The sequence below is a fragment of the Urocampus carinirostris genome, chromosome 11 (genome assembly GCF_059441175.1).
Source record: "Urocampus carinirostris isolate Australia breed hairy pipefish chromosome 11, RoL_Ucar_1.0, whole genome shotgun sequence".
Classification (NCBI taxonomy): Eukaryota; Metazoa; Chordata; class Actinopteri; order Syngnathiformes; family Syngnathidae; genus Urocampus; species Urocampus carinirostris.
In genome coordinates this window covers 4,478,986-4,504,012 of record NC_142359.1, presented here as the reverse complement: position 1 = coordinate 4,504,012, position 25,027 = coordinate 4,478,986, and the positions used below count along the sequence as shown (strand labels likewise).

Below are 25,027 nucleotides of genomic sequence, written 5' to 3'. Positions count from 1 at the left end.
TTCTTCTTGGCTCTTGGGATCACTAGTAGAACAGGGGTTTCCGAACGACGGCTCCAGATTGGTACATAGGGGGAAGTAGCTCAGTCTGTTTATTTGTTTGGGCCTTAATCACAAGGAGTCTCAAATGGCTGCACAGACCATAGATTACTGCAAACCACAGACTATTATTACACCATCCCCTGATCTAAAACCTACATGAGGGCAAGGAAAAACTCAAAAACCTAAGGATAAGTCAAGTCATGTTTATTTGTGATGCCCGTCATCACAAGGAGTTTCAAAGGGCTGCACAGACCACAGATTACTATGACACCATCCCCTGATCTAAAACCTACATGAGGGCAAGGAAAAACTCAAAAACCTAAGGATGAGTCAAGTCATGTTTATTTGTGACGACCGTCATCACAAGGAGTCTCAATGGGCTCCACAGACCACAGATTACTTTGACACCATCCCCTGATCTAAAACCTACATGAGGGCAAGGAAAAACTCAAAAACATGTCAAGTCAAGTCCTTAGGGGCGGCAGTGGCTCAGGGGGTAGAGCGCTCGTTTTTGGGATCAAGAGATCGCAGTTCGAATCCCGGCTCCTCCGTGTTACATGTCGAAGTGTCCTTGGGTAAGACACTGAACCCCTAATGCCCCCAATAAGCAGGTTAGCTCCTTACATGGCTGCACGGCCGCTATTGGGAAATATGAAGCACACTGTAAAGCATTGACTTGAAAAGCGCTATATAAATGCAGGTCATTTCATTCATGTCGAGCAACTCGGTATCTCACAACAAAATGTTAACAATATATATGACATAACGAAACACATATACAATATAACAAGTTAAACTACATAAATAAACACGTTTGAAAAAAAATATGGTGTAAGATTATTTTGTATTTTGTAAGGGAAAATACCACAGTTTGTAAGCGTATGAATTACTGCATAAGCCAATTTGTATTTCTTCCCGTGTGGCGGTATCTGTCCGCGGGCCGGTGGTTTCCGACCACTCCCTCAGACCGGTCCGACCGCTTGATCGACATCGGAGGGGCGTGGCCACTCCGCAGAAAAGGGGCGTGTCCACGACCGCGTATTCCGCGCCCTCGTCATCAGCGCGTTCGCACCTTTCATTTCACACGTGTTTGTTGTCGTCATCCGACGTTCCCTTGGCTTGTTTGACGAGTTCTGGAAGCTTTCATTATTCGTAAACCGAAGCTTTGTTGGACTCTTCTTCTCGAATGTGTCCTTTTTTTTAATTGGAGGTTTTTTTATTTTGTCATGGAAGAGTTTGAGCGCCGCAAGTCCCATCATGGCTCCAAAAATCCTTTCTTTCACCGGGTGACGATGAGCAGATTCCAAAGAATCCGGGTAAAAACAAATCAAATACACTCCTGACACGTTCTAAGTAAAACTGGTTTCTTATTTGCGTCATTTAAGAAAGGCTGCAACTCATGATAGTTTTACCTACTATTGAAACGATTAATCCAAAAATCAGATCATGACAGATATTTATCCTAGTGTCACTTGCAGCAAAGCGGCAGAGTCTGTGGGGGCTCCATTGTATGTTTTTCAGTAGAACAACCCTTTTACCACCCAAATGATATAACGAAATTGTGAATATGCTTAATAGATAGATAGATAGATACTTTATTCATCCCCGGGGGGAAATTCACATTTCCAGCAGCATCCCTGAGCTGAGAACAATACAATAATAAAGCAAAAAGAATACAATATACAAATACCCGGTGTGACGTGCAAATGCCCACTGTAGCGTGTTATATAGAATATCTAAATAGTGCTACACAGAACACATATTGCAATAAAATTCGGTAATATGCAATGTAGGTGGTGTTGTTTAATGTGGGCTTTTACTCTGCCGGGTAGAGTTAAAGAGCCTCATGGCATGAGGAAGAAAAGATCCCTTCTGTCTGTTAAAAGTGTCGAGAAAAATTGTTCAAACCTCACATTGTTTATTTGCTGTTAAAAATGTCAATAAAATTGTTCAAACCCAAAAAATGTATCCTAAATTTAGCATGGAGTTGATTCAACGACTGGGCAAAAGATAAAACACGCAAGAAAAATGGGTATATTAAAAAAATGCATCCAAAAAACGCTCTATCTAAAACCAAGGAGACGAGGTGCTCGGTAATGCAGTATAAATAATTGCTCATTTTAGAGACGGGGAAATACACTAAAAAATAAATTCAAGTGAACATGTTTCATCCCTGTAAACCAAGAACCAGCCGATGAAAAATATAGAATTTTAAAAACTAGCCCTATTTTATTGTCAACAAACCACATAATACTATGCCGTACAAACTAATAGCAGCTGCCGTTAATCATAAGGGAAGGAACGCAATGGCAAAGTCAAGCCATTAGACTTTTCTTTAATAAAGGACAGGATAGCCTTAAATATGATTCAAAACAGAAAAGGGAACAATAGAATAGAATAGAATAGAACAGACCTTTATTGTCATTGTTACAAAATGGGTTAACCTATTGTGACAACGAAATTGGCCATGACACTCCAGTTTCACACATTCACAGTGAGGATATAAAAAGCCAAGAAGATAAAGGAACAGATAAGGTTATAGTTATAATTTACATGATATTTACACAAGAAATGTCGGCATGTAGGATGTTACATACAGTTGGTATCGTGATACAGTTGGTACCGTGCAATTTTTCATTTGGTGCAAAAGTCATCATAGTGCAAAAAAAAATAAAAAATAGTCAACATATGCATTGGTGCAAACATAGTCATCATTGTGCAGGAAAAAAAAACAATGCGGCGTCGGGAATGGTCCACTATCTTGAAATGGTTCAGTCCAGTTCATTCCTAGCACCCCTGCCTTTTCTGCTGCTCTGTTGCTCTGCTAGTGTCACTTGCAGCATAGCGGCAGAGTCTGTGGGGACTCCAATGTATGTTATTCAACCCTTTTACCACCCAATTCCATGACTCTTATCAACAAATATTAGTTCTCATTTTAGCTGAATCGAGATCAGATGATTCTTTATTCGTCCTACAATGAGGACATTTCTTTTGTTACAGCAGTCGGCGAAAGAATATCGACACAATAAACAAGGAGTTTTTCAAAATAATGATGAAATAACTGACTATTTCCAATGCAACGATGATCAGCCTAGCTAGCTTAGCTAGCTATGTGTGTTCTATTAGAAATGAGTAAAAACTGGGCATGGCGTAGTGAATTTGTGAATTTCCCTATGGGGATCAATAAAGTATCTATCTGTCTGTCTCTGTGTGTCTCTGTGTCTCTGTCTCTGTGTGTCTCTGTCTCTCTCTCTCTCTCTCTCTCTCTCTCTCTGTGTCTCTGTCTCTCTTTGTGTGTCTCTGTCTCTGTGTGTGTCTGTCTCTCTGTCTCTGTGTGTCTCTCTCTGTGTCTCTCTCTCTCTGTCTCTGTCTCTCTCTCTCTCTCTGTCTGTCTCTGTCTCTGTCTCTGTGTGTCTCTGTCTCTCTGGCTCTCTCTGTGTGTCTCTGTCTCTCTCATAGCATTTCTGCTCACTACAAACTGTAATGTGATGTTCACAAATGGTAAGTGACGCTGTTGAATGATCTTGAATCACTTTAAATGAGTTTTTAACTGGCCCGACACTCAGTTCATCAAACAAATATGATCAACTGCAATGTCTGTATGCCCTGCGATTGGCTGGCAAGCAGTTCAGGGTGTCCACTGCCCGATGATTGCTGGGATGGGCTCCAGCTCCCCCGCGACCCTACTGAGGATAAGCGGTGCAGCTAATGAGATGAGATGAGACAGCGTCCGTAACAAAAGTACTAAACGATTCTCAACAGTTTGATTATCAGACGATTCCAACAAGTGAGATTTGTCGCTTTTAATGTTTTAACAATTGACGTTGGTTCTTCGGACTGCACACATTTAATTTAATAAATTTTGTCATGCACAGTCTGGCATGACTTTTAAGCTCTTTTATAGCCGAATATATGTGTATGAAATGTAAAATCACGTCATCAAAACTGTTGGCTTAAATGTTACTAGAATCTTACCGAGGCGAGTCAGACTCATTCTCGTCTTTCCTTGCCCTCATGTAGGTTTTAGATCAGGGGATGGTGTCATAATAGTATGTAGTTTGCAATAATCTGTGCAGACCTTTGTGATGAAGGGCCAAATAAATAAACAGGACTTGACTGTCCGATACTTCCTTTTAAATGTTGGTGCGTGACCGGAGTACTGCCATGATATGCAAAATCTTTTTCGTAAACTTTGCAAATTGTCGTTTTACTGGCCGTATCCAGGCTTAAATGCTTCCGAAGTTTGGGTACGCGTACTTGATGTTGACGCTATCACTTCTGCATGTTACCACTTGAGACATTCTCTATTGCATTTGTGTGACTCTGCAGAGATAATATATATGTGTAGAGATGCCCCACTCTGTTGGAAAAACGTGTCTGGCGACAAGTTAAAGTCAAGTCTTGTTTATTTGCATAGCTCTTAATCAGGGTTGGGTAGGGTTACTTTAATTGGATTACTTTCAATTATTTTTGGATTACTCCAATACCAAATATGCTCATAAAAGACAAAATAAACTAAATAGGAATAAAATGATGACTCACAACACGTGGTAAGCTTTCTCTCCTGGCTTTGATCTCTTTGATCTCCAGCAAAACGAACATCAAATGCGACGGAAACAAAATGAAAATAAATCCAAACAGCTTGCCAATATCATTTTTGCCGTTCCATGTATTCCGTTACTCCCCAAGCCTGCACAAAATGTAATCATCTTATTCATATTTAGTTTCTTTTGTCTTGTATGAGCATATTTGGTATTGGAGTAATCCAAAAGTAATTGAAAGTAATCCAGTTAAAGTAACCCTACCCAACCCTGCTCTTAATCACGAGAAGTTTTCAAAGGGCTCTACAGATTACACTATCCCCTGATCTAAAACCCACACAAGGGCAAGGGAACGTCCAAAATTTTCAGCATGATGAGAATGAACGGACATGAGACAGACACGATCAACGTGAAATATAGATAATAGAGCACATGTGTCAAACAGGCGGCCCGCGGGCCAGGTCAGGCCCGCTAGGGGATTGAATCCGGCCCGCGAGACAACACTCAGAGAAGCACAAGAGAAAAACAAGCTGCAGGTTGACATGTGTCAACTTGATGTTGCCAAAGCCAGATGCCTCAAACAAAGACACTGTACTTGTAATTCTTTCTCTCTCTCACTCTCTCTCACTCTTTTCCACCCCTTTTCTCCCATTCTGTCTCCGTCTCTTTCACTCTCTGTGTCTCTCTTTTTCTCTTCCTTTGTTGCTCTTTGTCTCTTTCTCTGTGTCTTAAACTTCTTTTGCTCTAACTTCCTTTTTTCCTTCTCTTTCTTTTCTCTTTTCACTACTTCTGTCTTTCTATTTCTTTTTGGATTTCTTTCTTCCGCTCCCTTTCATTCCCCCTCTCTCACCACTTCTCTTTTTATCTCTTTTGTTTCTCACGCTCCCTCCCTCTCTTTCTTTGGCCCTCTCTCCTTTTCCATCCCTCTCCTTTTCCTCTCTTTGTGTAATAGAGGAAAAGCTTGGATGGATTTCATTGTCGACTATTTCTATTATCAATCTTTATCAATGTCAATTAGTCACTGCAACCTTAAATACTCATAACGACAAAATGAGAGTCCTAAACTGTCATTGGGATGGCTCTCTACCCAAGGGTCTGGTCCTAGGAGCCTTCCTCTTCCCAGTTCGCTTAGTCCTGGTGACCTTGTTCTTCCTGCTGATGTGGCCCCTGGCCCGCCTACGCCTGGCCGGACTGTCTGCGAAGGATCGTGCTCGACCTGTCACCGGATGGCGCTATTGGCTTTTCCATCACGCCGTTTGGCTCCTGAGCCGGGCGGTCTTCTTCTCTCTGGGCTTCATGTGGGTCCGGGTTAAAGGTAATCCTGAATTCTTAAACATGCAAAATGAGAGGAAAATAGTGTTTTTTGCATAAAATGTATATATTTTGTATAGGTATATTTTTATTCGTTTTTGAGAATGCGATTTGTAAACGGAATGTGTTTTTATGTCATCCTGAACTGAGCCGTATTGAGAGGAACACTATCAGCTGAAAAAGCTAGTCGCTAGAGCTGCAGAATATTCCAGAGTACTAAATATGGTGACATGTTTTAAGCTGGTTTGCCCCCTCTGCATTATACAATTCGATGCCCCACGCCATTCTCAGCGCACAAGAAAATCTAGCCAGCGCACAAAAATCAGGGCTCAAAATTACTCATTAAGAAGTCAAAGTTACAGTGCATGAAGGTCAAAATACACGGGTTCCCCTGACGTTGTGTCCTAAATGTGGTATTTTGAAGTCGAGTAAAGTTAGAGTTTGTCGGGGAACCGGCTTCTTCGGCTCGGCTCACTGAAAGGAACCGGCTCTTTTGGGTTCTAAACGGCTCTTCAAGTTGTTTTTGCTTCTTTAATCCCAACGTGACCAAGAATTATGTAAAATTATGCACAAAATGACTTAAAGGAAGGGGTGAATAGAACAAAAAAGAAAAAAATACCAAAATGAAAAAGTAGTGAAAAGCTGAGAAAAAAAGAAACAAAAAGAAAAGGAAAAAAAGAAGAAAACATTTAGAAAAAAGCCAGAAAAACGAAAAATGTAGGAAAAAAGTAAATAGAGAACAAAAAGAAAAATAAACACGATGAGATTTTTTTTTACAGGAATTAAAAAAAAAGTAGAAAAAAACACGGAAAAAAGAAGTGACTCTTGTTGCCAACATTGTACTTCCACTCAAAAATGTGATTAAGTACAGTTCTGTATCTTACAACCGACTCAATAAGCCCCCAAAAATGTTAATATTATGCGACAAAATATATCAGTAAATAAAAAGAAATGGATGTTTTGTGAAAGAATTGTAAGAACAAACGACGTTTGTAGGCCGTACAACCTTTGCAATCGTACACGAGTCAATTCATTCAAAAGAGAAAAATCATTTTGCATTGCCGGAAACTCAGCAAAATGTAACTTGATGTCAAGTTTTGGACATGTTTGATAATGACTTAGTTGCCACACATGGGATTGCCGTTGCTCACTGTTGTTTCAAGCGTTGCTCACCGACTTTGTGTGAACGCTCAGACCCGGGGAAAATTACAGGGAACATTGCCCCACGCTTCCCCAAGCAGGCCACCCGGCAGCCCAGGTTAGCCAGTTCAAACTGCGTCGATATTAGTCATTCTTAACTACGCCTAGCACACACTCTAGCATCCATTATATTAACCAAACTCACATCTAGAGCAGGTTTCACCCCATCCATCCAACCATATTTGGGCCTTCCTCTCATTCTATTTCCCACCACTTCTTCATTGGATCAGTGTCTGAAATAACGACGTGCATCTTTTACGTCGAGCGTACAATTTACAAAATGTCTCTGCCCGGGCGGCCGACAACTTTATAAAAAATAAAAATCTTCGTTCTTTTTGGAAATTTCGGAATTTCGGTTCGTTTAGCAATTTGCATACTTGGCACCCAATCAGAAGACTTCATCCAACAACTTCGGCTTCCGGACTTTCCCGAGCGTGATAAGGTCGTGCATTTGCCAAAGTAGACGCACAGAGAACACAAGAAAAATGGAGAAGTGGTTAGGAATCAAGCCAAAACCTCAGCCCCAGAAGAAAGATTCAAAAGAAGGTAACAAAATGGATGACGCTACAAAAGGTAAACGTACATTAGAAGCATGGTGGAAAGAGGAGTTCACGTGGCTTGGAGCAGACGACGCAACGCAAACATGGCATGAATGAAGATGACGGGTACAGATGGCGATGTCATATACATGCAATGAATGTTATAAGTACCGTAAATTCCGGACTATAAGGCGCACCTGATTATAAGCCGCACCCACCGCAATTCGGGAGGAAAACCGACTCTGTACACACACAAGCCACACCGGTATAATAGCCGCATGCGTCCACATTAAATAGCGGATTTAATTTGATTGAATAATTTTATTGAGGGGGGGGGGGTGTATAGGTTTGTTATTCTATAACCCTTAGCAATTATCAATTATCTATAATCAATTCATTATACATTTCAAAGCCAATAGGCTGCGATACTTGCTCTCAGCCAAGGGACAGAGTCAAGGTCCTAGCCTAAGCGCCAAGAATCTATGAGAGTAATTGCACCGTTCCCGGAGGTACTGCGATCTCGGGCCGATACTTGAAGAGAACAGAGCAAGCTAGTTATCATTTGATGCAGACCTGCAGAATCGGGGTACCCGTTGAAAGTAATCCAAGGAAAAAAGTGTATATTTCCAAAGGTAAGGGTGGGAAAAATATATATCCACTATTGTCTCCCGCGTTCACAAACACTCACCTTTACCCGTCCCCAGTTCCCATCAGCCCGCGTTTGCTCCGCCCCTTCTTTCTTTATTCGCACGTGAAAATTCGCATGTGTCTCAAACAAATACAAAAATAAATACATTACAAAAATATACAGTTGCAAATACATATTATACATGGTTACACATATTTACAAAGAGTACACCGAGAGAGTTTTCAAAGCTTTAATAATAATAATATAACTTTCATCCCAAACCGTGCCTGTGAAGGGTAGCAAAACGCTACTAGCAACACGCTCGCAACACAGTAAACGGGTCTGTTAAAAAAACATACCGTATATGTAGAAATCACGGTAAACCGTCTTCATCTTCCTCCTTATAACTGTCGCAATAAGAGGCGTATTCTCGCCATCTGAAAGAACCTCGGTCATATATACAGTTTTTGCATAAACTAAGAAGTTGAAGTCCTCGACGCACGTGTTCCACCGGTCTAAATCATAAGCGGCCGCTAGAAAAATGACATAAATTGGTCGCTTCACTAGATAAGCCGCAGGGCTGAACATTTGGGAAAAAAGTAGCGACTTAGGGTACGGAATTTACGGTAGATTTATAATAAACTTAATTTTAAAGTGTTGCTCTGTTATATATTCTGATGATCCATCCTGAATACTTCGCAACAATGGCTTTTTTTGCGATGAGTCGTCTTATTGTGTTTCAAGTTGTTAAAAATGGGGCAGGCAACTTTATTTTCAGAGTTGTCTGCCCTGGTGTCCGCTAACTTTTCGTCATGAGTTTCAGACACTGATTAGATACTTATATTTAAATGGCTTTCATCCATTCTTTTCGTATCTCCAAACCAACTCAGAACATTTTCATCAACCTTCTCAGCAAGCTCTCTCACTTCACCAATTATTCTCCTCGCTTCCTCATTCTTTCACCTAACCAGTCATGTCATTCCACACATACAATGCAAACATCTCATTTCAAAGACATTTACTCTCAAACCCCACGCCCCTGAGCCCTAGATCACTGTCGGTACCACCACATCCTTATACAATGCTCGCTTTGCATCCTTCCGTTTGAACAATCCGCTCGGCACACCCATTGCCTTACACTCTTCACCCACCCTCAAATCTGAATCTAAAATGAAGCACAAAACAGAATATTCTATAATAGAAAACAATGAAAAATACAAAGGGTTTGTCAAATAGCTTAACAACGAACCAAAACACATACCGATGCCATACGCTATAAACCCGCCGATCAGGGTTGGGCTTGGTTAGGACTCTGACGGGAGACTGCCTGGGAATCCCAAGTGCTGTAAATTGATCATTTCGTAATACGCCGAGTTTTGGATAAATCGTGCGACACAACGGATAAATTATGAAATTCTTTGATTTTAATAATCAATGTTATCAATTGGTTGGTGCAGCCCTAAACTAAAATAGGTTTGTTATATTTGCTGCACAACATTTCTATTTTACTGCAGTAAATATATTCACTCGGTCTTTAGTATGGCCCGGGGTGTTCCCGTCTGGCAAGTAAACTGCACTTTTTAACAAAAATTATTTGCAAAAAGGGATAGAGACTGGTAATTAGCTCTGGATGAAGGTCCCAAAATTTGAGCTATTAGTCAGTGTTCAGGAAACAATCACTCCTCTATTCATCGCAAATGTCAAGTTTGCCCTCATCACTCGCATATCCACTGGTTCAAATTATTTTTTTTTATCGCATATCTGTCAGGGATATTTTTTCATGATAATCATCCAAAAAATTGGGGTCAGAGAAACTCTGTTCACCACAATCGCTGTTTCAGAGCTAGCCTCACATGTTGTGTTAATGGGATTTCGCTATTTTTTTCTCGTGTTCCTTCAATGACGTCACATCTCTATAGTAAATGAGTCTGATGGGTCACCTTTTGAGACAAAATTTTCCTTAATTGAAGAAAAAAAATCTGTTTTGTTCCGTGTTAAAGGGCGGCAGGCCACCCTGAAGGAAGCCCCCGTACTGGTGGTGGCACCCCACAGTACCTTTCTGGACATGCTGGTTTTGGTTTGCACCCAGTTGCCGACAGTTGTGTCGCGCTCGGAGAACACAAGCCTGCCGGTTATCGGAGGTGAGTTTGATTGGAAGGAGTAAAACTGAAATGAGGTTGTATAAGTGTGCATACCCTTGAGTAGAGTGGTCCCTAACCACTGGGCCATAGACCGGTACCCGGTCCTGGGTTTTTTGGTACAAGGCTGCAAAGAAAGACCAAATAGTTGCCTTCACTATTTGCCTATATCACATGAATTTATATGTACTATGCATTTTACTTACCCTCAAGAACCCAGATTTTTATGGGCGTTATACACAAGATTTTACAGTAGTATATCACAGTATTTGAGTTATCAGTCGAAAGATACACATTTGCACATGAAGTGCTTGTAAATGCTTGAAATTGTTGCCATGTTTCCGAACAACTCTACTTAAAAACGGCGTCGACACTGCTCACTAATGGCTTTACTTTGCCATTGCTTTTTTTCCCTTGTGATTAACGGCAGCTGCTATTAGTTAGTAAGGCATAGTATTATGTAGTTTGTTGACAATGAAATAGGGCTGTTTAAAAACGTTTTTTTTTTTTTTGTCAAGATCAATTAAAAACTCAAATTATGAATACTGATACTATTGGTATATAAAATTTCCTTTCCCAAGATGATCTTAAAGTAATTACTTTAAAGAAGGCTCATATCATTCATACATTACTCTTGTTAATTTACTACTACAAAATAAAAAAAACTTGATTTCTTGCACACTTTTTATATAATGATTCTTTAAGAGACAGTGTGTATTCTTTTACCTCTAGATGTCAGTGTATGGTGTATTGCAACTGAAAACGAGTGCTAAAAAGCCCAAGGACCCAAGGAAGAATACAAACTACGTAGACTCAGTGACCAAAATGCTCTATTTTTCTTCCCCCTTTTTTTTTGTTTTAGCCTTTTTGATGTTTTTGGATACCCGTAGCTGCAAGATGGCCCACAATTATGTGAGCTTCCTTTAGGTGTATTTTTACAAAAAAATACACATATCATGGTTCGTGTATTTTGCTTATTTAAATCGATATTGTTTTGTTTTTATTTTATTTATTTTATCTTCTCTATCTAGACATCTATTTATCTCTATCTAGACATCTCTATCTAGACTTCTATCTATCTCTATCTAGACATCTATCTCTATCTATCTTACTCTTTCTAGACATCTATCTATCTCTCTCTATCTAGACATCCATGTATCTCTATCAAGACATCTATCTCTCTATCAAGACATCTATCTATCTCTATCTCTCTATCTAGACATCTATCTATCTCGAGCTAGACATCTATCTGTCTCTAGCTAGACATCTCTATCTGTCTCTAGCTAGACATCTCTATCTGTCTCTAGCTAGACATCTCTATCTGTCTCTAGCTAGACATCTCTATCTGTCTCTAGCTAGACATCTCTATCTGTCTCTAGCTAGACATCTCTATCTATCTCTAGCTAGACATCTCTATCTATCTCTAGCTAGACATCTCTATCTCTCTCTATCTAGACCACTATCTCTATCTTTCTCTATCTAGACATCTATCTCTAACTCTGTCTAGACATCTATCTCTAACTCTATCTAGACATCTATCTATCTATCTATCTATCTATCTCTATCTTTGTCTATCTAGACATCTATCTCTAACTCTATCTAGACATCTATCTATCTATCTCTATCTAGACCACTATTTCTATCTTTGTCTATCTAGACATCTATCTCTAACTCTATCTAGACATCTATATCTCTATCTCTATCCAGACATCTATCTATCTATCTTTCTCTATCTAGACATCTATCTCTCTATCTAGACATTTCTATCTAGACATCGATCTATCTCTATGTATCTCTATCTAGACACCAATCCATCTCTACCTAGACATCTATCTATCACCACGACACAAACGAGCTGGAACCATCATGGGTGAAGAAAACTTTCTAGAGTTGTGTCCATAGTGGTGTCTTGACGATCCAGGCGGTTCAGGGATCCGTGAACTGTGATGGACTCTTTGAAATTAACCACGTTTCTCTTGTGTTAGCGCTCTTGGAGTTCAACCAGTCCGTGCTGGTGAGCAGGAGCGATCCCGATTCCAGGAAGAGGGCCGTGGCCCAACTCACAGAAAGGATCACATCCGACGGCTACTGGCCTCAGGTGAGACTCCCTCAAAACTCGAAAGCTTTGAGCGTCTTCAAAATCCATTTTTGCTCAGATGCTGATGTTCCCCGAGGGAACCACCACCAACGGAAGCGCTCTGATCAAGTTCAAACCCGGTAAGGAGAGATTCCGGCGAGCCGTTCGGGTCGATCCGGTCCTTGTGCGACGACGCCCGAGAGCGTTGGTCTGGAATGATTGGCATGAAGAGGGAAAAGGGCGCAGTGTTTGTTGAATGTTCCACTCCATTCATTCCTTCTTGTTCCTGACAGGGGCTTTCTTATGCGGAGTGCCGGTCCAACCAGTTTTGCTACGTTACCCCAACAAATTGGTGAGTAGAACTTGAACTTGTGCTTGGTTTTCGAGGAAAGTTCTTCAAGCCCGACCTGAATTTCAGCCCGGGTTGGGCTTACATTGTCATTTGTTACCATTCATGGGCGGGTTTCTCTCTCGCTGACTTTTGAAAAACTGTTAAATGGTAAATGGTCTGCAATTCTATAGCGCTTTTCAAGTCAATGAAGATCTACCAAAGTGCTTTACAATGTGCTTCACACTTACCCATTCACACACACACTCACACACCAATAGGGAGTCAGCCATGCAAGGCGCCTACCTGCTTATTGGGGGCATTAGGGATTCAGTGTCTTGCCCAAGGACACTTCAACATATGACATGGAGGAGCCAGGAACCGGTATTGCAATTTCGATGCGATTTTTGATTTGAAAAGAAATGGGCATTTTTTATGCTAGTTTTTGTGAGTACTTAATTTTGTCAGTACCCATTCACACACACACTCACACACCAATAGCAGACATGCAAGGCGCCAACCTGCTTATTGGGGGCATTAGGGATTCAGTGTCTTGCCCAAGGACACTTCCACATATAACACGGAGGAGCCGGGAACCAGTATTGCAATTTCCATGCGATTTTTGATTTGAAAAGAAATGGGCATTTTTTATGCTAGTTTTTGTGAGAACTTCATTTTGTCAGTACCCATTCACACACACACTCACACACCAATAGCAGACATGCAAGGCGCCAACCTGCTTATTGGGGGCATTAGGGATTCAGTGTCTTGCCCAAGGACACTTCCACATAAAACACGGAGGAACTGGGAACCAGTATTGCAATTTCGATGCGATTTTTGATTTGAAAAGAAATGGGCATTTTTTATGCTAGTTTTTGTGAGTACTTAATTTTGTCAGTACCCATTCACACACACACTCACACACCAATAGCAGACATGCAAGGCGCCAACCTGCTTATTAGGGATTCAGTGTCTTGCCCAAGGACACTTCCACATAAAACACGGAGGAACTGGGAACCAGTATTGCAATTTCGATGCGATTTTTGATTTGAAAAGAAATGGGCATTTTTTATGCTAGTTTTTGTGAGTACTTAATTTTGTCAGTACCCATTCACACACACACTCACACACCAATAGCAGCCATGCAAGGCCCCAACCTGCTTATCGGGGGCATTAGAGATTCAGTGTCTTGCCCAAGGACACTTCCACATATAACACGGAGGAGCCGGGAACCAGTATTGCAATTTCGATGAGATTTTTGATTTGAAAAGAAATGGGCATTTTTTATGCCAGTTTTTGTGAGTACTTAATTTTGTCAGTACCCATTCACAAACACACTCACACACCAATAGCGGCCATGCAGCCATGCAAGGTGCCAACCTGCTTATCGGGGGCATTAGGGATTCAGTGTCTTGCCCAAAGCATATAACACGGAGGGGCCGGGTGTCGAACCTGCGACCTCTTGATCCCAAGACGAGCGCTGTACCTCCTGAGCTTATGCTGCCCTAATATACTAGGTTTTGTATCAGAAAATGTTGCCAATTTTAATTGTTTTTTAATTAAAAACAAAAAAAATATGATTGACTTTTGCATAGGGTAAAGAAACAAATATTGGAAGGTTCCCTCGTTCGTGGATCGCAGTTGCGGGACGCCACCGGCAGATATCGCACATAAAACCTATTCTGTTCATAAAAATGTATACTAAATAATAACGCATTTATTAAAAAAACTAACACAATATAAAAAAATACTTGTAGATACTGCCGACACAGATGTGTTTAACTTAGATTACAAACGAAGAGCTTTCATTTATCATTAATCACCTCTCCTCCTGAGTCCTCCCAAATACAATACGAAATTTGGGGTTTACTTCAGGCTCAGTCCTGCAAAACAAGTTAATTTGTCAGGTTCGGGCTATAATACCCGCAGGCCTCAATCTTGCCTCTAACTTGATTTATCTTGTGCATGGGACTAAGTTATAATTGTTTATATATTTTAAATATTTTGTTAATTTTTCACATTTAGTTTGGATATTGTGTATTATATAGCGCCCCCTATTAATTTATTGAACAAAATATATTATTTGTATAATAAGCAAAATAACATGAATTATCATACAAATTAGCATTATTTTAAAGAGCTGTAGGGAATTTGGAACATATTTTAAATGCTGCTGCCATCTCCTGGCTTGTGTAATTATTGCAGCCTCTGTCAAGCCCCTATATCGCGTGTGCAAGTACTTGCATTTCTTGGACGTGCTTGAATTATCATAGTTTTCATCTTTCTTGGGGTTTGTGTTGCCGTTGGGGCTGTACTTGAAACGGGCATTTTCATTCTTTTACCATGACGTTACCCTCCACCCCACGCCGTCCCTTCCATTCCTCCTACCTAGTGTGTTCCACCCTGAACAGCTTTTCTAAAAGATTCAATTCAATGTGTTTTTGTTTTCCAGGATACCGTCCGCTGGACGTACAAAGGGACGACGTGGTGAGTTTTTAATATAATGAGCGTGTGCGGCACAGTTCTGAAGTCATGAGATCGAACCTTCCTGTGTAGAGTTTGCATGTTCCCCCCGTGCTTGCGTGGGTTTCCTCCGGGCACTTCGGTTTCCTCCTACATTCCAAATACATGCATGTCAGGTGAATTGGCCGGTCCAAATTGTCCCTAGGTGAGAATGAGCCCACTGCTTGAGAATAGCTGGGATAGGCTCCAGCAATCCCGAGACCCTACTGAGGATAAGCAGTGCAGATAATGGATATTATGCAGATTCTTAGGGCTGACGCTGATTTCTGTCTTCTGTTCAACAGGGTGGAGGCGCTGTGGCACACTACCTCTCAATTTTACACTAACATGACTGTGGAGGTGGGTGAGAGTGAGGGGGATAAAAGTAATCCCTCGTTTTTTGCAGGCGTTTGCGTTTCAAAAATGTCCCGCGATAGTCGAAACCTGCAAAGTACAAACCTTTGTTTATTGAATACTGTAGTATGTATTGAAACTAGAGATAAGACCAAACCTAAAAAAGTCCAGCACAAGCCAGTTAAATGAACTTGATTTGAAAGGACTGAACCTGAAGCATTTTATTGCTGAGGATTCAGGAGGAGGAGAGGGGATTTTAGGCCGCACACGACGAGCATGCTGCACTGTGCAGATCCTCCACAAAGAAAAATAAACAAAGACTGTTTAGGCAATCAGAATACAGACGCTGCCCTACTTACGAACAATCCGGACGATCGTTTGTAAGTTTCATTTGTTCGTAAATTGTTTCAGTGCTTTATTTTGTATGTTTAAGGTTTATGTAAGTAACCTGTATTGTTTTGTACTAAAAAATAAACATTTTATAAACTATGCTCTATAAAGATATATAAAGTTGAGTTTAACTTACTTTTGGAAAATGTGCTCCAAGATGTCCTCCTCCGTGTTAGAGAGTGGCCGAAAAAAAGCGATTCAACAATTTTCTCAACCACATCAAGCTTTCTTATTCCATTTTTATTTCAAAAGGAACGGCTCGCCTCTTCTTTACACTTTACACCAACCATATTGAATGGATGCACGAGATATTAAATAATAAAAACGTCAAAGTTCTTAGCGCACTGGAGATACAGTATAGTATGTTTATACACGAACTAGGAAGAGGAAGTGGATTTCTTCTTCGGGGTGGATGTTGGGTGAGCTCTCACAGCGCCACACGCCGGTAGTGGCGGAAAGTATCACTACAGTACTGTCCTGTACTCTGAAAAAGGTGCACAATACAAAATCTAACTCCCAGCACTGTCCAAGTATTTTTCGTAAGTAGGGGAGAGTCTGTACAGCGCAAAATGCCTGATGAAAATTTGCCAAGTAACAAAACTGATACAGCGAGGGATTACTGTAGTCATATTTTCATTTTTCAATATATATATATATATATATATATATAAAAACAAAATATTTTACGCTACAGTTCCTGCCTGTCTACAATCCATCGCCGGATGAGAGGAAGGACCCGAACCTGTATGCTGACAATGTCCAGAAGCTAATGGCCAAGTAAGCTGCGCAGCTATTTACGCTCACTGGTTTATGGATTGGCTTTTATCGTTTTAAGTCGGGGCCTAAATATACTGATTAAGCAGTTAGATTATTTTGGTGTAAAACAGTTTTTTGCAGTTGGGTTTAACACAATGACTTTGTAGTGGGGTAGTTTTGTATGATACGACTCCAGTTTTTGTATTAACAATACGATGCGTGTGTCAGGACCAGAACAGAAACAGAACCCACTCGCGTAACGTTTACTACAAGTTATATAGAAGGAACGAGGTGGGGGTGCGCCCAAGATCCGGTCTGTTCAGTTTTTGTTCCCGTCTTGTTTGTTTTGTTTATTTTCAATATCCTGTTTCATTATCAATCCTGTCTGTCCGTCCTGTCCGGTATCGACCCCATATGTCTGATATCTACTCGGGCAATTGGTATCGATCTCGTCGGCCTCTTGCTTCCTGTCTTTCTACACCAGACTGGTGTCTAACGTGCCTGACTCCCCATTTCCCGTAAAATAAAAGGCTTGTGTGAGAGCGTCATGCGTTTGCGTCCTGATCCTGTTCTGGTTCATGACAGTTAAATACTGTTATTACCGGGTTGTAATTATTAGAAGTTCAATGAAAATGGGTTTGGTCATCCATTAAAACATCATGCTAGTTGGGAATGAAATTTCGTTTTTAGAACCTGTCTACGGGTTCGTCGGGTGTTCTTGACTGATGCCCTTGGGCACTACGTCAAGGACCCCTGTTCTAAAGAAAGTGGGCGACTATTTTAAAACGATGTCACAATTGCATATATGTAGATGTATGTATGAATGTGAGGCTACAGCTATATACACTGCATACAGAACGCTAAAAAAACCAACTTCCTCAATCCTGATCACAACCGCCACCTGGTGGTTGTTCAGGTCACTGATCAAATCAAAATTTAAAAAACAAGGTCTCTGACAATAAATGCAGAGACAAGCAGATGCCTACTTCCGTGGAGGGGATTTAAGTAACAGGTTCAATGTATCAGAGTAGGAGTACAGTCTCTTCTTCACACACCTACTATAGTAAAAGCAAAAGTTATAGTGATTGAAAAAATACTCGTAGGAGTATAATAGGTCCCAAAACGTACTCAAGTAAATGTAACTGAGTCAATGTAATGCAGTACTACCCACCGCTAAATAAAAGCAAATGTAATTAGTAATGCCGTATCTGGCAGTTGTAAAAATAAAAATAAAATGTTTTTGCACCGTGTTTCAGAGCTCTTGCAATTCCGCCAACAAACTACGTGATGGAGGGTGGCGTGCCGGTACAAAAAGTCGGATGTCTCTCCATCCCGATACCGTCACCGGGCCGGGAAGCGCTGACTTTACTGCGCAAGGCCGGGTAAGAGAACACAAATTTTGAATATTTCGTGTTAGTAGAAATAACCGACTGCAATTTCTGCACATCAGTCTTCAAGGGAGTGACCTGGAAGCCGCGCTGGACAGAATTAGTGACCGGTGTCAAACGGGACCTTTGTTGGTGGGAGCAGAAGATCTGGGCGAGATTCTGGGACTAGCCCACCTACAGACGGCAGAGAGTATCTGCAACCTTTACTCTGAGGTACCAAAAGTTTGATTTGTTGCTGTAAAAAGCAATCATTTTTTTGCATGTTTTGATAGTTGTGTTCTTCCTTCATCACTTTAATGCCGACAATGAGAGAAGTTTCAGCCATGTGAGGAAAATAGAGTATAGCAAGACGATGTTCTAAATCAAACGAAACATGTTTTTCCACACTACAAGGCGCACTGGACTATAAGGACACCCCAAAACAGTCTTTTGTAATACATTTTTCATGCATATCAAGTCAAGTCAAGTCACATCTATTTATGACGCCCTTAATCACAAAAATGTCTCAAAGGACTGTACAGGATTACAATGACACAATCACCAGGTCTTAAACTAACATGCGAGCAAGGAACAACTCAAATCCTCAGCGTGAGGAAAAAGAGAAACCTTGAGAAGGGACCTCACAAGTGGTATTCCCCCTTCCAGGATGAACAGGGTGAACTACCGTAAAATCCGGACTATAGAGCGCAACATAATACACTACAAAGCCAATAGGCCAAGACACTTGTGCCCAGCCAAGAGGCTGAGTCAAGATCCTAGCCTCCTACCAACACAATCCAAAAGTCAGTAGTACACAATCCTATAACCACAATCGGCATCATGAATGGAAAATGATACCCGTAATTAACGTATGATGCAGACTTGTAAAGTCCGGGTCCCGTTGAAAGTAATCCAAGGAAACAAAATGTATATTTCCAAAGTTAAGAGTGGGAAAAATATATATCCACTATTGTCCGCTGCGACAACGGACAGAGTAGTACAATCTTAACCTCAGGCAATCGATCCCCTTGTTTAACGTGTATGTTGCCCTGTTTTGTGGTTCTCAGGAAAACGTTGTGGACCTGAGACTGATCTATCTGAACATGGCCGCCGTCTCTGGATTGGTGGACATCAAGTCGCTCCTGCGCACAGCTTTTAATGTAAGTACGTTCAATACATTGCGATCCGTGCACTAGTTGTATGTAGGGCTGCAACAACTAATCGCTAAAATCGATTATTGAAAGCAATTTATTTAAATTATTTGTGCGGCACTCAGCCTATTATTCAAATGCAAATAAGAAAGCGCATTGAATTTCTTCCTAATCTGGCAACAAACTTGTAGTAGCACTTTGGTTTGGCAGAGGGCGCTCCGAAACCAGATTTTAATGCACGTGGTTAAGTCCTGTTTATTTGTTTGGCCCTTAATCACAAAGAGTCTCAAAGGGCTGCACAGAACACAGATTACTGCAAACTACAGACTATTATGACACAATCCCCTGATCTAAAACCTACATGAGGGCAAGGAAAAACTCAAAAACCTCAGGATAAGTCAAGTCATGTTTATTTGTGACGCCCTTAATCACAAGGAGTCTCAAAGGGCTGCACAGACCAGACTATTGCAAACTACAGACTATTATGACACAATCCCCTGATCTAAAACCTACATGAGGGCAAGGGAAAACTCAAAAACCTCAACATGAGGAAAATGAAGATCTTGATCCAAATCCAAATGTATTTATATCGCACTTAGACACCGAAATACAACTCAAAGTGCTGTATTAAAACATTTAATGTACAATAAGACAACGTATAAAAAGTTACCTGTAACGCCAGGAGTTACAACTTTAAAGAGAGGCAGTTTTGACATATGTAGTTTAGAGGCTTGTTGCTTTTATTTGGGCACAGTACACAAAAAACGGCATCGTTAATTACGAATAAAAAAGAAACCAACTATTTACACACATCTGCAGGTGTATAGCGTACATTTTTATGTAGTGTTTTTGTTTGCCTCTTGACAAACACTTGTTTTTTAATGATAGTGCACAAAATGGAATATTCTAATTTTCTATCCGTCCAAAACTTCCATATTTGAATGGAGGAGGAAATTAAAAATAGGATAAAAAAAAAAAAAATCGGTTTACTCGATTACTCAGAAAAAAAAAATAATCGTTAGTTGCGGCCCTACTTGTATGTCAATTATGGCACTATAAGGGTAGTTCTAGTGCATGAATACATTCCCAAAACAAACGTTCAGTGCTATTAATGACTGTCCTTTGACTTTCAAGTTGTTTGACGAAACCGGGACAGGAAGCCTAAGTGCTGAGGAACTATCTTCCCTGATGGGGGCGCTGCTGGGCCTACGTCAGAATCAGACAGAAGAACTCTACCGTGAAATCTCCACGAACGGCTGGTTAAATCAAGGTAACTTAATAAGGCCTAGAGATAAGATTGGGTGTAAAAAAATCAGCACAACCTGGGCCCACAAGTATAAGACTAAAGCAAACTCAAACTTTCATATTTTATTTGTGAGGACTTGGGAAGTGGAGGGCTTCTCTCTCACTGACTTTTTTTTTAAACTATCCATCCATCACTGTCCTTTGTTTCTTTTTCTTTGTGTAGGATCTACGTGATGGATTCCATCCCTTCTTGCCATCACGCAGATCCACCACAAAGAAAAAAAAACTAAGAACAATGATAGGTGGATAATAAGAGTTTATTCAAGCACATACCTGCACGCGCAAAGCAAGCAGCTTTAAAGAGGCTGCAATGATTATTTCAGCCAAAAGATGGCGTCAGCAAGTAAATAATATTAAAGTAACAGCAGTGGTCCTCAAATAGTGGGACCTATCCCCCTGGAGGCGTGCCGGCACGTTTGACTTCGAGGAACTTTTTTCTTTTTTTCGCCCCTTTTTTTCCTAGAATCAAGTGCAATTTAAACTCCAATACACAAGGGGACAGTGGTGTTTTCAGAGGCATAGTGTTTTGTTTTTATTTACCCTCCACGCAGTGCACTAAGCGGTTTAATTTATTTTGGGATTAGGTGCTGTGCACTGGTGAAACTATCCAGCGTCCATCCATTCATTATCTGCACCGCTTATCCTCAGTAGGGTCGCGGGGATGCTGGAGCCCATCCCAGCTATCTTCGGGCAGTGGGCAGGGGACACCCTGAACTGGTTTCCAGCCAATTGCAGGGCACACAGGGACAGACAACTCGCTCGCTCATTCCCACCTGTGGACAATTAGGACCGGCTGATTAACCTGACATGCATGTTTTTGGTAAGTGGGAGGAAACCGGAGTGTCCAGGGGAAACCCACCCAAGCACGGGGAGAACATGCAAACTCCACACAGGAGGTTCGATCTCAGAACTGTGCCGCACACGCACTAACCACTGCGCTGCCCTGCTGCCCCTTTAATGGGAGTTTTTATGTTATAATCAGGGTTGGGTAGCGTTACTTTAACTGGATTACTTTCAATGACTTTTGGATTACTCCAATACCAAATATGCTAATAAAAGACAAAATAAACTAAATATGAATCAAATGATGACTCACAACACGTGGTAAGCTTTCTCTCCTGGCTTTGATCTCTTTGATCACCGGCAAAACTAACATAAAATGCGACAGAAATGAAATGAAAATAAATCTTGCCAACATAATTTTTGCCGTTCCATGTATTCCGTTACTCCCCAAGCCTGCACAAAATTTAGTCATTTTATTCATATTTAGTTTATTTTGTCTTTTATTGGTATATTTGGTATTGGAATAATCCAAAAGTATGAAAGTAATCGAGTTAAAGTAATCCTACCCAACCCTGCTCATTCCCACCTAGGAACAATTAGGACCGGCTGATTAGCCTGTTTTTGGTATGTGGGAGGAAACCGGAGTGTCCAGGGGAAACCCACTCATGCACGGGGAGAACATGCAAACTCCACACAGGAGGTTCGATCTCATGATCTCAGAACTGTGCCGCACACGCGCTAACCACTGCGCCGCCCTGCTGCCCCTTTAATGGGAGTTTTTATGTTCTAATGAAATAATTTGCAGATCTACACAACTTTTCTTCTCCACCTTTAGATTAATGAGTTTTTGGATCATCTCTCGTTCCTCAGATGAGCTGGTGCGAGTGTTGACCAGTCACCAAACGTACGAGAAACTGATGAGCGAGCACCTGCAACCCAGCCGAGCCAGGCCTACGTTGGCGGTCAACAACAATGGAAAGATGCTCAATGGCAAAAAAAAACTCATATAAAGGTTTACCTGCCATTAGCATTTTAACCCTCCACAAATAGGTTTTTATATGCAAAGACACTTTAGCAGAATAACTAACTAAATAATGTTTTTTTCTTGTGATAACGGCTGCCTGCACTGTAAATGTTTTACCTGAATGTTTTTAGGACAACCTTTGCAAAACGAGTATTGTAAATGTGTATTTTTATATGAATTTGTACAGTGGAATGTCATTGTTTTCTTTGCCTATGTATGTTATTCATTCTATATTTTAATGCTGGGAAAATAAAAAGGGATTGAATTGTAACAGTTACCCTATGCTTTCCCTCTATTTTGTGATTTTAAATGGTGTACGCCGTGTAGGTTTTTGTATGGGAACATTTAAAGGGACGGTGTGTAATATTTAGTGCCTCGTAGTGTTACATATAAACTTTTATTTAGTAAGAATAACAAAACATGAGTTTGAATACGAGGTAAAAAAAAAAATAAAAAAAAAATATATATATACCGTACATTCAGGACTATAGAGCACACCTGATTATAAGCCGCACCCACCACATTTCGGGAGGAGAACCGATTTTATACATACACAAGTCGCACCTGTATATTAGCCGCATTCGCCCACATTGAAAAAAGGCAATACAAACACTAATTTAACCCGATACAGTCTAATAAACACAGCTGGCAAAATGAACGTAAAATGATACCGGTACTTAAATTAAACGCAGACCTGCAGAGTCCGGGTGCCCGTTGAAAGTAATCCAAGGAAAAAAGTGTATATTTCCAAAGGTAAGGGTGGGAAAAATATATATCCACTATTGTCGGCCGCGTCCACAAACACGTCTCACCTTTACTCCACTTCCCATCAGCCCGTGTTTGCCCCGCTCCTTATTTCTCATACAAAACATATCAGAATAAGTTTCTCAAATAAATACATTACAAAAATATACAGTTGCAAATACATATTATACATGGTTACACATATTTACAAAGAAAGACTGTACACCGAGAGAGTTTTCAAAGCTTTAATAATATAACTTTCATCCCAAACCGTGCCTGTGAAGGGTAGCAAAACGCTACTAGCAACACGCTCGCAACACAGTAAACAGCTGTGTTAAAAAAAACATACCGTTATTGCAGCAAACATGGTAAACCGTCCTCATCTTCCTTCTTATAATCAAAGTCGTCTTCCTTCAGTATGGGAAAGAGACCTTGTCATTTAGACGTCGTCCCACGCTCCCTTATTCAAATTCACGCTCGCAAATTAAAGTTTGCGTGCGGAAGCTCTGTTTCCTTCTATATCGGACTGCTCGATTGCATTTAGCCTGAAAGCTGCGTCATGTGCTTTTCTTTTTGCAATTTGCATGATGAGGATATGTCGTTTTTGTTTTACTACACAAAACAGCGACATCTAGTGTTCCATATGATATTTTAAAGCCCTAGTGTGTAATATTTGACCACTAGATGGCAGGTCAAGTCATGTTTATTTGTATAGCCCTTAATCAGTCTCAAAGGGCTGCACAGACCACAGATTATTTCAAACCACAGACTATTATGACACCATCCCCTGATCTAAAACCGACATGAGGGCAAGGAAAACTCAAAAACCTCAGGATGACTCGAGTCAAGTCATGTTTATTTGTGACACCCTTAATCACCAGGAGTCTCAAAGGGCTGCACAGACCACAGATTGTTGCAAACTACAGACTATTATGACACCATAACCTGATCTAAAACCTACATGAGGGCAAGGAAAAACTCAAAAACCTCAGGATGAGTCAAGTCATGTTTATTTGTGACACCCTTAATCACCAGGAGTCTCAAAGGGCTGCACAAACCACAGACTATTGCAAACCACAGACTATTATGACACCATCCCCTGATCTAAAACCTACATGAGGCCAAGGAAAAACTCAAAAACCTCAGGATGAGTCAAGTCATGTTTATTTGTGACACCCTTAATCACCAGGAGTCTCAAATGGCTGCACAAACCACAGACTATTGCAAACCACAGACTATTATGACACCATCCCCTGATCTAAAACCTACATGAGGGCAAGGAAAAACTCAAAAACCTCAGGATGACTCGAGTCAAGTCATGTTTATTTGTGATGCCCTTTATAACAGGAGTCTCAAAGGGCTGCACAGACCACAGACTATTGAAAACTACATACTATTATGACACAAACCCCTGATCTAAAACCTACATGAGGGCAAGGAAAAACTCAAAAACCTCAAAATCCCATACAAAAACCGCGACCTCTAGGTAAGGATTCCATTATGTAAAACATGCAAATTTCTCGATCTATTTTTTTTTAATTAAAAAATAATATTGGTATAATATTTTGCCTAGTATTCAAATCAATGTTTCTTTTACCTAATGAAATTTGTTTTTGTACCACTGGGAGGCACTCAATATTACACACTGTCCCTTTAAGAAAAAAAATCACGACTGCCCCGCTAACAAGGGGGATGCTACCTGAAAACTTAATACAATAGTAGGGGCAATAAGTGGAGAAATTGGCGGAAGTTTACAAGTGTATTAAATACAATTTTTTTTTTAATTACTTTTGTATGAAGTTGTACGTTTTTACTACCGCGCATGCGCAATATTGCGGTAGATACGGCAA

General features: G+C 40.6%; 1 protein-coding gene across 1 annotated transcript; it reads left to right on the top strand.

The window, feature by feature from the left end:
• The first annotated feature begins 1,097 nt into the window (after positions 1 to 1,097).
• Positions 1,098 to 22,710, top strand: lpcat4 (lysophosphatidylcholine acyltransferase 4). The gene is made up of 14 exons (XM_088348389.1): positions 1,098 to 1,355; positions 5,673 to 5,895; positions 10,259 to 10,399; positions 12,382 to 12,494; positions 12,553 to 12,613; positions 12,767 to 12,825; positions 15,254 to 15,288; positions 15,609 to 15,663; positions 16,742 to 16,824; positions 18,060 to 18,185; positions 18,254 to 18,404; positions 19,238 to 19,330; positions 20,456 to 20,591; positions 22,280 to 22,710. Exons 1-14 carry the CDS (start codon positions 1,266 to 1,268, stop codon positions 22,417 to 22,419), a joined length of 1,506 nt encoding a protein of 501 aa, XP_088204515.1. The 5' UTR covers positions 1,098 to 1,265; the 3' UTR covers positions 22,420 to 22,710.
• Positions 22,711 to 25,027: the final 2,317 nt, after the last annotated feature.

Bases quoted from the DNA above. Each gene is read 5' to 3' on its own strand.
- lpcat4 (XM_088348389.1), top strand. From the start codon at position 1,266: ATGGAAGAGTTTGAGCGCCGCAAGTCCCATCATGGCTCCAAAAATCCT. The intron at 5,896-10,258 runs GTAATCCTGAAT...TCCGTGTTAAAG, and splicing joins CATGTGGGTCCGGGTTAAAG to GGCGGCAGGCCACCCTGAAG. The intron at 12,614-12,766 runs GTAAGGAGAGAT...TGTTCCTGACAG, and splicing joins TCTGATCAAGTTCAAACCCG to GGGCTTTCTTATGCGGAGTG.